Source organism: Lissotriton vulgaris, chromosome 6 (genome assembly GCF_964263255.1).
Source record: "Lissotriton vulgaris chromosome 6, aLisVul1.2, whole genome shotgun sequence".
NCBI lineage: Eukaryota > Metazoa > Chordata > Amphibia > Caudata > Salamandridae > Lissotriton > Lissotriton vulgaris.
Window position 1 is genome coordinate 21,947,079 of NC_141694.1, and position 14,297 is coordinate 21,961,375.

The 14,297-nt window shown below is 45.5% G+C and overlaps 1 protein-coding gene across 1 annotated transcript in view; it reads left to right on the forward strand.

Annotated features, from left to right (window-relative positions):
* LOC147706721 (uncharacterized) overlaps positions 1 to 14,297 on the forward strand; it is a 507,439-nt gene that overhangs the window by 467,701 nt on the left and 25,441 nt on the right. Inside the window, exon 16 of the mRNA XM_086925573.1 lies at positions 8,179 to 9,088. Within this exon, the coding sequence (XP_086781699.1) occupies positions 8,179 to 9,088 (910 nt within the window). The remainder of the gene's footprint in view (positions 1 to 8,178; positions 9,089 to 14,297) is intronic.

A 14,297-nucleotide genomic window follows, 5' to 3' on the forward strand; every position in this document is an offset into this window, starting at 1 on the left:
TGAGTTTACTGTTTTGGACGGGACCTATGAAGAAAAAGAATCCTCTATTGAAATCTGTATATTGCTCCCAAGCTGTCTCAGTCTGATCAATCACGGGGGAATCGGTCTCCCTCCTGTGTCTAACATGCTCTAGTCGTGAATCTCGATGATAATGGGATGGGGCTAGAAAGACGGGTGGCAGTAGGAACGCTATATAACACGTCCCACTCCAGTCTAAGGGCAGATGTACATAGGCTGTCTGACCGCAAATGAAATAGGTATGACGTGATGCTTTGAAAGAAGACTTTCCTTTATCATTAAACTCGACTACAGCATTACACTCGCTGTGTCCCATATGTACTGATCCTTTCTTTCTAACGCACAAATCACCTTTAACTGGTAGGACTGTAATAGTCGGTGGACCTGCATTTTGCTTGGGCTGAACATTCAGAATCATAAAACTAAGGGAATGATTTCCTTGCTCGTCCTCTTCATTTTCTAGATCGGTCCCCTTCCTTTGAGGAAGACCGTCATCTTCTGGAAAACATGCCTCATTCATTACCTTATTCAAGTTTCCCCATATCCAGTCGCCCTGGGAAACTGTGGACTTTCTGTCTAGTGATGTCATTAAAGCAAACCATGCTCCGCACGAACCATTGTGGGAGAACGGAAAAGGGAAGAAGGGCAGAACTCCCTTCGTCTTCTGATAAGGTGGCAGTTGGCCACATACCCATTAATCTGTTGCATTGCTGGTCGGATGAGAACGGTGCAACATTCGAATAAAAGTATTGTTGCGCAGGGCTAGTCGATATGACAGTTCATGGGGAGGCAGATCACTGAATGTATGCTCTACAGTGTCATTAAAGGAAAAGTGTATATGTGAGGCAATAGGAGGAAAGAAAACATGTAGTGTCAAGCTGATACATATTATAGTGATGCACAGAAGAGATAGAAAAATCAGAGTTACTATACATCTACTGCGTAATATCTTGCAGTATTTTTCTTTCATTTTGCTCTTTTTACTATTCTGGCTGTTATGGTCTACGATCTTATACATGTCAGGAACCTGTCTAACCGATTCACCACCTAGTGGACTTAAACAATTAAACGCTGTCTGACTTTCTGGATCGTAATTTGGACCTGTACTCTTGCTGTGGAGTCTTTTCTAGCAAAGGGGGCTTAAAGTCTGTAATGTCATTTGTCTTTATCAAAGTTCCAGAATCGCCAAAGTACTTTTTACAATGGTGGGCATGAAGCCATCCTTTTCTTCCTTCGACCTTGATGGCTGTCCTCGTGGTCAGTAGCACAAATTTCGGTGTCTTCCAACGCGGCTCAAGGGGGCTTGATCGATCAAAATTCCTCACGAAGACGAAATCTCCAGGGACTATGGCATGCTCCTTGACTTGGGTGTTGTCAGGGAAGGCGGCGGCAACCTGTGAACGACAAGAGAGTAGTGCAGACATCAAGGAAGCCAGGTAATCTGTCAGCATGTTACTGTCAACATCAGTTATTTTCTTAGGCATAGGCGTACCCCACATATTTGGCGGTCTACCGAAAACCACTGCATACGGAGATAGGCCTGTTCTGGAATGAGCTACCATACGCATGTAAAAGAGGGCAACGGGCAAGGCTACCATCCAATCCACGCCTTTTTCTGCACAGATCTTTGCTAGTTTCGTCTTTATTGTCTGATTATGGCGCTCAACAAGGCCTGCTGCTTCAGGGTGTCGTACACAATGAAACTTCCACTGATATCCTAACAGGAGGGACACTTGTTTCATTAATTCAGAAGAAAAAGGCTGACCATTGTCTGAGTACACGACACGGGGCAATCCGTATCTGGGGAAGTATTCACGCACCAATTGCCTGGAGGTTGTCACAGCAGTATAATCTGGGACTGGGTACGCTTCTGTCCATCTAGATAGTGCACACACAACTACCAAGACATACTTGTAACCTCTACATCTGTCCATTTGGATATAGTCCATCTGGAGGACCTCAAAAGGATGGTCAGGAGGATGAAATCCGCCTTGTTCCACCGGAATGCCTTTACCTAGATTGAACTGGCAACAGATCATACAAGTTCGCACTTTTTGCTTCGCTGCTGCACGCAGGTGCTTGTTAAACCAGATATTCTGTAAGCTATCTAACATTGCCTTCTCTCCCAAGTGTGCTGGACTATGTGCTGTGTTTATGATCACTTGTACCATGGAATCTGGAAGAAACCATGTAGCTTTTCCTTTAGTCATCCAACCTTGGTCAGTCTGGACCCCTCCTTGTTCAGTCCATTTCTTTATTTCATCTGAAGTGGCATGTGTCTGTATGTCGAGTACATCTTGAGAAGGATCCCTGACTGTCATACTTTTTGTCAATAATGGTACCTCTGTCCTTGTCATGTCTGTTGGTGTCTGGGCTGTAAGTTTAGCAGTTCGGTCTGCCAGGTCATTACCCTGGGAAATGGTGTCTGTAACTTTGGTGTGTGCTTTGCATTTCATGATGGCTATGGCTGTAGGTAAATGTATTGCTTCTAACAGAGCTTGAATAAGCGGGCCATGCTGAATTTTGGTCCCATGGGAGGTCAAGAAACCTCTCTCCCTCCACAGGACTCCGAAGTCATGAACTACACGGAATGCATATTGTGAATCTGTATAAATGTTCACTTTCAAGTGCTTAGCTCCTATGCAGGCTTGTGTCAGAGCGATGAGCTCTGCTGCTTGTGCTGACAGTGTGTCTATTCTTTGTGTCTCTATGACTTCAGTAGCAGTGGTCACGGCATATGCGGCCACTAACTCTCCTGTACTCGTTCTCATGCATGAACCATCTACATAAAGTGTCAGGTCAGGGTCTGGCAAAGCAATGTCTGTCAAGTCTTGTCTTGGTTTCGTCACTGTATTCATGATTTCCACACAGTCATGTGGTGCGGTGTCTACTGTACTTGAGGGCAAAAGTGTAGCAGGGTTAAGAATGTTACATCGTCTGATTTCTATGTGTGGCTGAAATAACGTCAGTTCATATCCTGTCAATCTCGCTACAGTCAAGTGTTGTGTCTGTGTCCTGTTCAAGAGAACTTCCACTGCATGCGGTACCTGTACTGTCAGGGGGTGTCCCAGCACTATGGAGTCACTTTGTCTTATGGCTAGGGCTGTTGCTGCAATTGATTTCAGGCACGCAGGCAGAGCCTGGGCCACTGGATCCAGTGTACTAGAAAAATAAGCACACGGCTTGTGCTTTCCTGCTTGATCTTGTGTGAGGACAGATATTGCTGTTCCATCTCGTTCAGTCACGAAAAGCATAAAAGGTTTGCTGTAACAAGGAGTCGCTAAAACAGGCTGAAATAGCATCCCAGTCTTCCATTTTAGTAATCAATAGTCTCGGCAAAACCTGTATTAGGAGTTCAGGTAGTTCTCTAGCTTTGTCCCCAAGACCAACTCATTGAAGCCTGGCTTTATCCTCTGTTTCCAATTCTGTCCAACTTATCTTTTTCTCTCCCACCTCCCAGTCTTTTTCCTTAAGCTTTTCATAGATACCTGCAGGCAACAGTACTTTCAATAGTTTCAGAATGTCAGCATACGTATAATCTCCGATGCGGAGAATGTCTTTTAATTCTCGGTGAAACCCCCCGGGTCTTTATCATGACAGGGCAACATCTTTTTCATTTCCAGTATTTCTAATTTCGTCAAGGGGGTGTAAACATACACTCGTTGAAGCTCACCAGTTGCATTTTTGACGGGATGTACCTCTCGTAGGGGGTTCTGTCTGTCTATGTATAGGCGCTTTCTGTCATGGTGTGGGGTGGGAAGCATGCATGTGGTCAGAGAATTTAAGTACTTATGTTGTTGATCCAGGATCACATTAATTAAGTCAGTACCCAGGCCTGTCCATCTTTCTAGAAGTATGTCATCCAGTAATTTATACAAGTGACCAGGATCAGAATATTGACTTTCATACAACGTTATTAAATGTTGGACCATGTAAATACCGGCCAAACGCTGTTCGTTCGGCGGGAGGCTTAAGAAAGTTTGGGCCACTATATCATTGCTATATATATTAGAATTGGACACCCATTGGGTGGCTGACCGGGCCAATTCCTTTTCGTGTGGGGTGTGGGAATGTTCGGTCTCTATCCGTCTGACTCTTCCGATGATGACTCACCCTTCTCGTCAGACCACATTCTGTGTATTGCTAATATTTCTTTTCGTATTTTCATCATCATGCTATCTGTCTGTCCCTGTTTATCATGCCGACCGGCTTCTATGTTATCACTCCACTCTATCAGACCATGCTTTACATCTCCGTCTCCTTGGTCTTGTTCCCTGATCAGACAGTTAATCATAAAACGTAGGATGTAGTTCTTGACCCCTACCTTTCTGTGTTCCATGGCCTCTTCTATACACTCGGGTCCCTCCCCCGTTCTAATGAAACGGTATATTTTATCTAGGTGTTCTTTCATGTCTGATAGTGTGACCAAATAGTCGACGGCTTTTCTTAGTCTTAGTGAAAACACGAGCATTGAACCCTTTCCTGGTACTGGATCGTATATACAGCGGGCGATTGCTACATCTACAGTAAACTTATATGGCGTTGACGTTGGCGTTAACGTTGGCGTTGGCGTTGGCATTGGCATTGGCCCCCCTCCCCCTACGGCCCCTGGCCCTACGTCATCTTTAACGGTCTGCTGGAGCTGTTGGAGCTGAGCCGCTGATGGGGGCGGAGGGAAATCTGCGTTTACATAGTCCGGTGCGGGCTCCTCTAGATAGGAGGAAATAAAAGCTTCGGAGGCTGTCGGCTTTTTTCTACGTACTCTAAAGGGTACAGGTGGTGGCGTACGCGACCTACGGGGTGTTTCTGAGGGGGTCACTCTAGCTAGTTCTTCTGAGAGAACGGGATAAATACCAGTAACTACGGCATTTCTTTCTCTATCAGCCTGTTCTGCCTTGACCCGTTCCCCCTCCTCCCGCAGTTCTTTTTCTTTGGCTTTTTCCGCTGCTTGTTTACTTCTCTCTACTTGGTGGAATTCTTTCTCTGATCTCCTATGTGACTCTTTGCGCCATAACTCAATGGCATCTTTCTGAGAAGGTCTTGCTTTCCTTTTCCATAGCGCTTCCTCTACTTTCATAATGCATTCAGAATCCCATGTTCCCGAAATAGGCCATCTGTACTTCTCCTCTAAATCCTTTGTGTAATCTACCCATAGTTCTAAATACAACACGGCATCTAGCCCGTGTTTATTATACATGTAATGACCAGGTGTGTCTCTAGGCGGGATGTTAACTGGCTCTTCTAAGATACCTTTCCTGGTCCCTATCTGACGTAATTTCGAAAACAGTGGCATGTTGAAACCAACGTAATGAACAACACAATAAACACAAAAATACTCTGACTGAAACAATCATTCACACTACAACACTAAAACATTAAAACAGATACAGTTTGACTAGATACATGTACTTGAAAACAGTTAACTTTATGCACTGGAATACAGTACAACCATACCGGTCTCTTAAAGAGACACGTCTTTACCCTGCCCACCGAAATGGACCCGTCTTTACCGTGCTCGTATGAACGGACACGTCTTTACCGAGCTCATATAAATGAACCCGTCTTGAACTTTATGCGTTCCCAATAGCGGTACTCACCGGGAAGCAGAACTTGAAGGCCTCGGAAACTTGATACTGCCTGCGCATGCGCCACGGAACAGGTGGACCTTCGGAAACCTCGGACCTTGCTCTCTCACGGGTTGGGCTCTGGTTGGGATGATCCGCAATCCTCACCGCCTCGTGTGGATGCCTGGTCGCAGTCCGTCCTCCTCGTGGGCCTGAGGGAGTAAGCAGGAAATCCCGCTGGCGTGTACACTTTGAAGTCCGTCACGGCTGTGGAAGGGGGCTAGGGCTGGACCTGCATCTCCGGCGCGTGGGGAAGGGGATTTGTCCCTATTCGGGCGCCAGAATATGTGGTAAATAAAGTATTACCCTGTCATAATTTCTATACTTAAACAAAGGGTCATGCATATAATGAGAGGCAGAGTCCGTGGTGTTCGATTCAAAAGGGCTTTATTTCAGTAACTCGAGTTAAGGGAGAATCGGTTCCATCACCACTAAGGTTCAGGAAGGGTCTTCTGAACTTTATTCACAGAGTACAATATTTATACATTCAATTGTATAGAGAAGGAGGAGCGCTCCAGGCAGAGCAAGAGGAAGAGAGAGATAAGAGCATGTGGGCGTGCATGAGGGCGTACATGTGGGCGTTCACTTGAGGAGTCATAGGTGGGTGGATGCATGGAGGGGGTCTGCATGGCCAGCTGGAACCTTTGCCCTACTGGTGTGCGCAACTTGGTCATGACGTACAACTAACGTGTAACTGGGGGGAAGCTGGGGGGAGCTGACTTTCGATCTAGTAGAGAGGTCTTCAGTGTCAGGACGACCTGCACGTCTGGTATTATCTGATATCTTAGGTCCGGGGATGTATTATCTGAAGCAAAGGTCGCTCAAGCAAAGGTTGCTCATCACCAAGAGCCGGTGTGGGCATATATTTCATATATTTCTTCGTTCATTGCGTGTGGGCTTTGGGCTTTCTATGGATGCGAGCACTGCAAATCACTTAAACGGAGACAGAAAGGCTAGGCCCTATCTCTGCAGACGGGCTCTGTTTACCTTCTTCACCAGGCAAGAATGTGATTCTGCAGAGCAAGCAGATAACTGTGTGCAAAATACTGTCTTGGCAACCCGGGCTGGGCCCCTCTCGGCTGAGCCAAAAGTATGCGAGAGGTCAGGGATACGTAGCTGCAGCCCTCAGCGTGTCTGGAGACATGAAAACCTTAATTCGGGTCCTGGCTCAGGCTGAGCCACAAAATGGGTTCATCTCGATATATTAAACGTGCACAATGCAAAAACATGGGTAACATAGGCCTCAATGCAGAATTAACGTTTCTTTTCATGGGAGACTTGGTAACTGGCATTAACTGACATCCTAATGTGGGACGTAAATGCAGAGGCATCATTATTACAGACATGAGAGGGAAAATGCATGGATGACATGCAAGTACACTAAACGTGGGGTACACGCAGGGGACACATTGGCCATGTAAAATTTCATTTTCCTCATCTCCTCACCCGCTACACTACATTAACTATTACTCTGGGAGTGGTAGTGAACTCTATTTGGAACACCATTCATTCATTCACTCGCCCCTTCTCCATGCACTAGTTAAACCATTGCATATTACATAACGTATAGTATGTGAAATAGCATTCATAACAACACTTATGACACTAACGTGACTTGTGAGAACACAGTGCATGGTAGAGTGGTGAGTTATAGTTATTGTAGGGTGGCGAGTGAGGTGACCAATGTGTATAGAGGTGCGCGAGTTATAGTAATTTGAAGGTGGTGCGTAAATTATAAACAGTGAATGTCTGTGCCAGAAAGTTGGTAAAACCACAATGAAGGTTGTTGTGCGGCAGGCGGTTTGATAAAGTACTGTGTGTAAGTAACTATTGCTGAGAACATGTATCTTGAGATCAAGTGATGTTTTTGTTTAGGATGTCGGGTAGATGTCTATAGTGCATGCTGATTGGTGCACACCTTCTTCTTACCACCATTGAGTCCACAGACGCTGCAAAGTGACAAAGCGCCTCAACTCTTTAGAAAGGGGCAAGAAACTATCACCAACATTTTGCACACTATTATTTTTCATGCAAGATTCAAAGCTGAATTAATGTGATCTTAACCCTTTGCGTGCTGCCGTCGGGCCAACGGCCGACGCGGCCCCGCCCACCTTTCAGAACACCCGTACTGCGCCAAAATAACGGCAGCAGTTAAGGCGTTAAAAAAGGATCAAGAGTTAGTGGCAGATTCCAGCCCAATCTCTACAATAACGCTGTGGCTGAAGTGATGGCGTGTCTCAGTCATGGCAACTGTAGTAATATTATAGTTGGTGTGACAGCAGAGAAGTTATAGGGCGGGGACATGGAAGCTACTTCATGAAATGAAAATAGGTACTTATAAAGCGCACAGCTACTCCACAGAGTGTCCCGGCGTTGCTGGTGGAGTATGTACCTAATCAATTGGCCTGTTAACCCTTTAACTTGTGCATCTACTGGACGGTGGGTTGGTTTACAAGAGACTCCATAAGTGCTGGAATATTCTTGGGGTTTCTGGTTTTAGGTGAATATGTTTCTAACCTTCTTCTATTCGTTGCAGAACCGCAAAGAGAAGAGGGATTGTCCGATTCAACATCGAAGGGGGCAGGAGCCCCCACAAAAAGAAGAAACAGAGAAGAACCACCTCTCCCATTCAGTGTCCTCAGGTGCAACTGGACTCTGAGACACCAAGAGGTCCACCCTTTGAGCTGCTGCAAAGCACGACGGTGTTCAACATCTACCAGAAGGTAGTCCATGACACCGAGGGTGCGGAACTGCAGGAGGTGTTGGAGATACTTCACCAACTGAACGAATGCCGAGCGACCAAAACTGGGAAGAGACGTCTTAGGCTCGTGAGGAAATTCCTGGCAATGGATTGTGCCCAGAGGGTTTGGCCCCTGAACCCAGTTCCAAAAACACTCACTAAACAGCTAGAAGCTGAGGTGACCCATGGAAAAATCAGTGATGAGTGTCTAGAAGCGATGGGGGGATTTCTTTGCTCCTTGCTGGAAGAGTCGTTCGGACGCTTTTGGAAGGACATAGCTGAAGGGCTTATAGCTTGCGGGGTGCAGCCTTCCCAGGTAGGACCAGGAGGGTGGTCCAGGCTGGAGCCACTCCTGCACACACTGGCATCAAAGCTGATCCTCCGACGCTTGAAGAAGAGGAAGGCCAAGTTGGTGCACAAGGTCCGGGCCCAGCCAACTCCAGAAGACAAGGTCTTGCTGTCGAGATCCCTGCAGCTGGCAGCTGAAGGTTGGCCCACGCTGGAGATGCTACATTTTCTGAAATATCTCCAGACATATGGGCCCATGGAGGATCTTCCCCTGCTGGAGAACCATCTCCGCTTCTGCTTGGAGGTGCAGAAGTTCAAGAATGCCCATCACGACGTACCCGACAAGGCTCTGCTGAAGAAGAAAACTTGGATCATAAGAGACTGCTTCCTGGCCTCCCAGGTGGAACCATCACTGCAGGTATGGCTGGAGCTGTGGGCTTCTTAGACGGGAGAAGATAGTCTGCTTCTTGGTCTCAGATATCTGGGTTTTCAGAGCGCTTGGAGAACCAGTGGCTACTGAGCGTGGTGTGACAGTGGTAAAAAGGACTGCAGAAGGATGGAGTTAGAAGTCGATGGAAGAAGGAGAAAAGGGGTGTAATGGGTAGTTGAGTAGACGGACTCAGAAATCGGAGTGCAAGTAGCGATGGAGAGCGAGGGAAGAGAGCAGGAAGGATGAGGGTGAGAGTAGGAGCGGAGCGCCAGTGATGGAGTAGAATTTAAGATAGAAAAACGGAAGAAAGGGCGCAGGTGTGAGGTAAGGACAGGGAGCACATGACTATGAGGACACATTTAATGGACTGAAGATGAGGATCGAGAGGGGTCAGAGAAACAAGAGTGAAAGTAAATATATATTTATATATAAGACCTACTGCTAGTCGCTAGTAGGTAGGTAGGTAGTAGGAGATCTGTAGTTAGGACCTGGTTTCTATTGGAAAAGTGTTTCTTTGGTTTCCTTATAACTTTGGTGTTTGGTGAATCTTCACAAAATTTGACAAAAAAGTGCCCTCTTGTGTCTTGTTGTGCATGGAAAGTTTCGGGTTGATTCGTCAAGCGGGGGTGAAGGGCGAGAAAAGGGGGAGTCACAATTAGTGGGTTTCCAATTTTCATTTTCATAGAAATGTTAGACACGACTGCAGCCTGAACAGCTGAATGGAATTACACCAAATTTGCCTGATGGCTACATCTTGATTCAGACAGATCTCTTATGATTTGGTGCAAATCTGTTCAGTAGTTTTTGAAATATTAAAAGAAAAAGAAATGTAGATATCTGACGTGGATCCTCTGTGGATCCAACAGATCCCATGCTGAGAGCTGATTGGCTGCCAACAATTAAACCCGAAAGTGTTTGCAGGTATTAGTATATCAAAAGCTTCCTGGAGCCTCTTATAGAGTTTTTAAAAATTATTTTATTGCTTCTAGATCTGTGAGTTTGTTCCACTGTCGAAAGGTGGATGCATGTAATGTGGCCATAGGTGTGCCGAGTTGTGGTGTTTTAAGATCGATAGCTAGCAGATGATGGTCTGACTATGTGACTGGAGTAATCCTTTGAAAGGTAACTAGTTCTGGGTTTGCAAAAATTACATCTAGGATGTGTCCAGCGATTTGTGGAAGTTCGTATGTAGGCTTAGTCTGTCTAGGCCAGTGATGATATATTAATAATAAAGTAATTTGTACAGAACATAGCTACCTCACTCAGAAGCGTCCCAGCGTAATATAAAGTGACCCAGATCCCCACACAAAGACTATAGATGAAACCTGGCAGCTTAGGATAACCTTAACAGCCAGGTCTTCAACTTTCTGCGGAACAGTAGTTCTGAAAATTTCTGTCTAATTAGCAAAGGTTGGGAGTTCCATCGTTTGGCAGCTAGAAAACGAAAGGAACAGCCTCCAATCTGCGCCTTTTTAAAAATGGGAACCGATGCTAGCAAAGACCCGGCAGATCTTAACCTTCTAGCTTAAAGAAAGGGTGCAAGTAGCCGAGGCCCTTGTTCCAGAGGATCTAATGACAGTAGCACATAGATTTAAAAGTAAGTAGTTTCTCAAGTGGCAGCCAGTGCAACTTTGAAAGAACTGATCCTAAAGAAGACTGCCTAGGGAGATTCAATAGAAGGCGAGCTGCCGCGTTTTGTACAAGCTGAAGTCTCATCAAACGAGACTGCGTAACTCCCAGATAAAGGACATTTCAGTAGTCCAGCCATGAAATGACCAAGACCTTGACTTTTGTCTTTCTGGCAGCCTCAGGGAGGATTCCAAAAATCTTGCCCAGGGATTTTAAGATCATGAAGCCCTTGCCTGCGAGGGCTGTGATCTGACTATCAAAGGTCAGCTTGGCATCGAACCAGATGCTGAGGTTCTTGACTTTCAGCTTGGGAAGAGGCAGAGGGCCAAACACATCCGGCCACCAGGCAGAGGACCAGATAGATGGCTGGTTACCCAAGATAAGGACCTCTGGTTTTTTCAGCATTTCGCTTGAGACAACTGAGGTCCATGCACCGGGCGACCTCAAACAGGCCCTTAACAGTGCAGCAGGTCCATGACATGGTGATAACCAATTACGTATCATCGGTGTATGAAATGATATTAAGTCCATATCACCCAACAATATTCGCCACGGGGCAGAAAGACAGACTGTATAATGTAGGGCTCAAGGAAGAACCCTGTGGCACCCCTGCTGCAGTGGGAAAACCTGAGATAGAAAAGGTTTTAATACCACCTGAAAGATCAGTCCTGCAGAAAGGGGGCTAACCACTGCAAGGCAGTATCCCCGACACCTCATGCTCACAACCGTTCAAACTGTAGGTTGTGGGCACGTTGTCAAAGGCTGCACTAAGATCTAACACCAGCACTGCTGCTGTATCACCCCTGTCCATGACTTGACGGATGGACTCCGACGCTAGAAGCAATGCCGACTCTGTGCTATACAGAGAGCGAAAGCCTGACTGAGTCCAATGGAGAAGCTCTTTTGTCTCAATAAAAATGGAAAGCTGCTGATGTACCCATTTTCAGGCACCTTAGAGGCAAAACGGATCAATGACATTGGCATGAAAGTTTCAGACTAGAGCAGATCCAGACCAGGTTTCTTTAGAAGAGGCAGTTTAATGACTTCAAACAAGGATAGCCGTGAGCTATCCGGCAGCGGTTCAAACCACTGACTGCGACATGGGGTGTTCCTGGACACCTCAGGGAACGTAGAGTAAATAGATGCAACCTTATTAGCACAACTGAGCAGTCACATTACAGCATTCTTCTGAAGGTGGAATAGCTGCTGACGCCTGATCTAAAGAGGATTGGGATTTGACAATAGAAAAAATGTCTTGGTGAAATTTTGGCCACCCTCAGTTTTTCTGGCATAAAAAGCAAGGCGAGTCACCTTAATATGCCTGTGGTATCCCTTCAAGGATGCTTGATAGTTGGCCTTATCGGTTTGGTTCAACATTCCTGCACCAAACGCGCTCTAGGCGTTTGTTGTTCTTTTTTAATGCAAGTAGTTCATCGCTGACCCATTCTGCTGAGGGTTTAGACCTTTTAGCAGAATGGTCAACCCTTGGTGCGATTTGATCTAGAGCCCCAGTTATCCAATCTGTGAGTTAGCTCAATAAACACACTGATGTAGGCTAGGGCGAGTGGAGACCAAAGCCTGGGTAAAGTTGGCCGTGGTCACCTTGGCCCACTTCCAACCAACTGGCCTTGGACAGGTATAGATAAAGAGTTCACAACAGGGACCTGGATTGGTATGGCAAAATGGTCAGACCATATAACCCACTGATAAACTAGTCAAGATCTGAAAAACAGAATCTAGAATATGACCTAGTCTGTGCGTGTAAGACACAACCAATTGTGAGATCTGAAGGGCTTCCAGGTCTGCAACCAGAGAAGCCACCACAGGTCATGCAGTGCAATCAAAGTGGAGATTAAGGGTTTCCAATCGCCATAAAATTATAGTAGCATGGGATATAACATGGCTGGCGTTCTGTTAGAGAGGACGTAAATCTGGCCAGTGATCCTAGAAGCCGCGAGATTAAAAATCTGGCGAAGGCAAAATTGCTGGACAAGGTGAGAGAGAAGAACCCTGCCTGACTTCCTGAGATGGCAAATTCCATAACCCTACATCTAGCTGACTATTTAAAGATAATAGCAGTCCCTCCCCGTGCAATTGACTATCATGTCTGAAAATTGCATAACCTTGGGGGATAGCAGAAAGTTGTTCATACGATAAATTCTCATTCAACCAAGATTCTGATAAGAAATCAGTATCTCAGATATAATCCGTTAAGAAATCAAACATTTCCAACTTGTGCTAAACAAGTGAGCGGCAATTTAAGGAATACAAATGATCCACTTGAGGGGGACGCGCTGTTACAAACCCTTCGATGTCCAACGCCAGCTAGGTCAACGGAGAGAATCCACCTCGGTCAAACCCAATAAGTGTTTTTACTTATTTGACACAGTGGGGTCCAGTGACCAAACTTCCCTGGAAGAATAATGAAGCCAACCTGGATTGCCACAACCAGGGGTCATGGCCCCTGGTGCCGTCCAGATGCGGACGGGCGCATATGGACTTCGGTGCGCCAGCGGCGCATCTGAGCACCGGCCCGCTTTATGTAGAGTGCCAGTATCGAGAGGTGCAGCACATCACTAGTCCGCTAACTGGCTAAAATGACAGCCGTTGTGGCAGAAAACAGCCAAAACCCACTCACAAAGTGTAAAAAGTGCCTGCAGCGCAATTGCCACAAGATAGTTCTTGGATGGGGCATATTAGGTTTGTCTAACCACGGGACCGATTCACAAAGGTAAATTTACACTTTAGTGTATGTTTACTAGTTTTCGATATTCACAAAGGTAAACTTAGACCAAATGTCTAACCTTACTACTATTCAGTATTCACGGAGGTAAGTTACTACTAGTAAAGTAAGACTTTATGTCTAAGTTAACCTTTGTGAATAACGAAAAGTAGTAGAGTTACTTTTTATCGAAGTTTACCTTTGTGAATACCAAAAGTATGAAAGTTAGACCTTTTGGTCTAAGTTTTCCTTTGTGAAAACCGAAAAATAGTAAACTTATACAAAAGTGAAAGTTTACCTTTGTGATTCAGGCCCCATATGTCTAGATCACCAAGGGTGCACAGGTTGGAGAGTTGTGTGTAGTGTTATAAGGTTTGAAACAATGCCTAGAAAAGTTGTCTGGGAATGTTGCATTGCTAGGTGGCGGCTTGTAAAAGGAGAAAATTACAGGAGGAAGTTGGTGAAGGGGTGCATCTGGTGAAGAGGGCCAACACACCCTGTATGTAATATAAAAGCTAATCCACTTTCTCTTTTGCTCATGTGAGTTTCAGTTTGATAGCCTGGAGGAATAGCTTCATGTAATACTGGAGCCATATAATATCCCAACTACTATTAGTCAGTTATGAACAGTAGGTCAAGGTATGTGTAAGTGAGAAGGTTGTGGATAGGGTGCTTGTTTATAGAAAGTGATTGAGCATGTTTTAGTAATTAGTCTAGAGAGTGTGTATTGGTGGTACTGTGACTTTGTTTCCTAGAAGAGTGAGTAGTATTCTTTGCACTTGTAGCAGGGGTGTTGGTATGAACTGTATCAGGATAGCAATAGTGTTGTTTGTCTATATCATGATC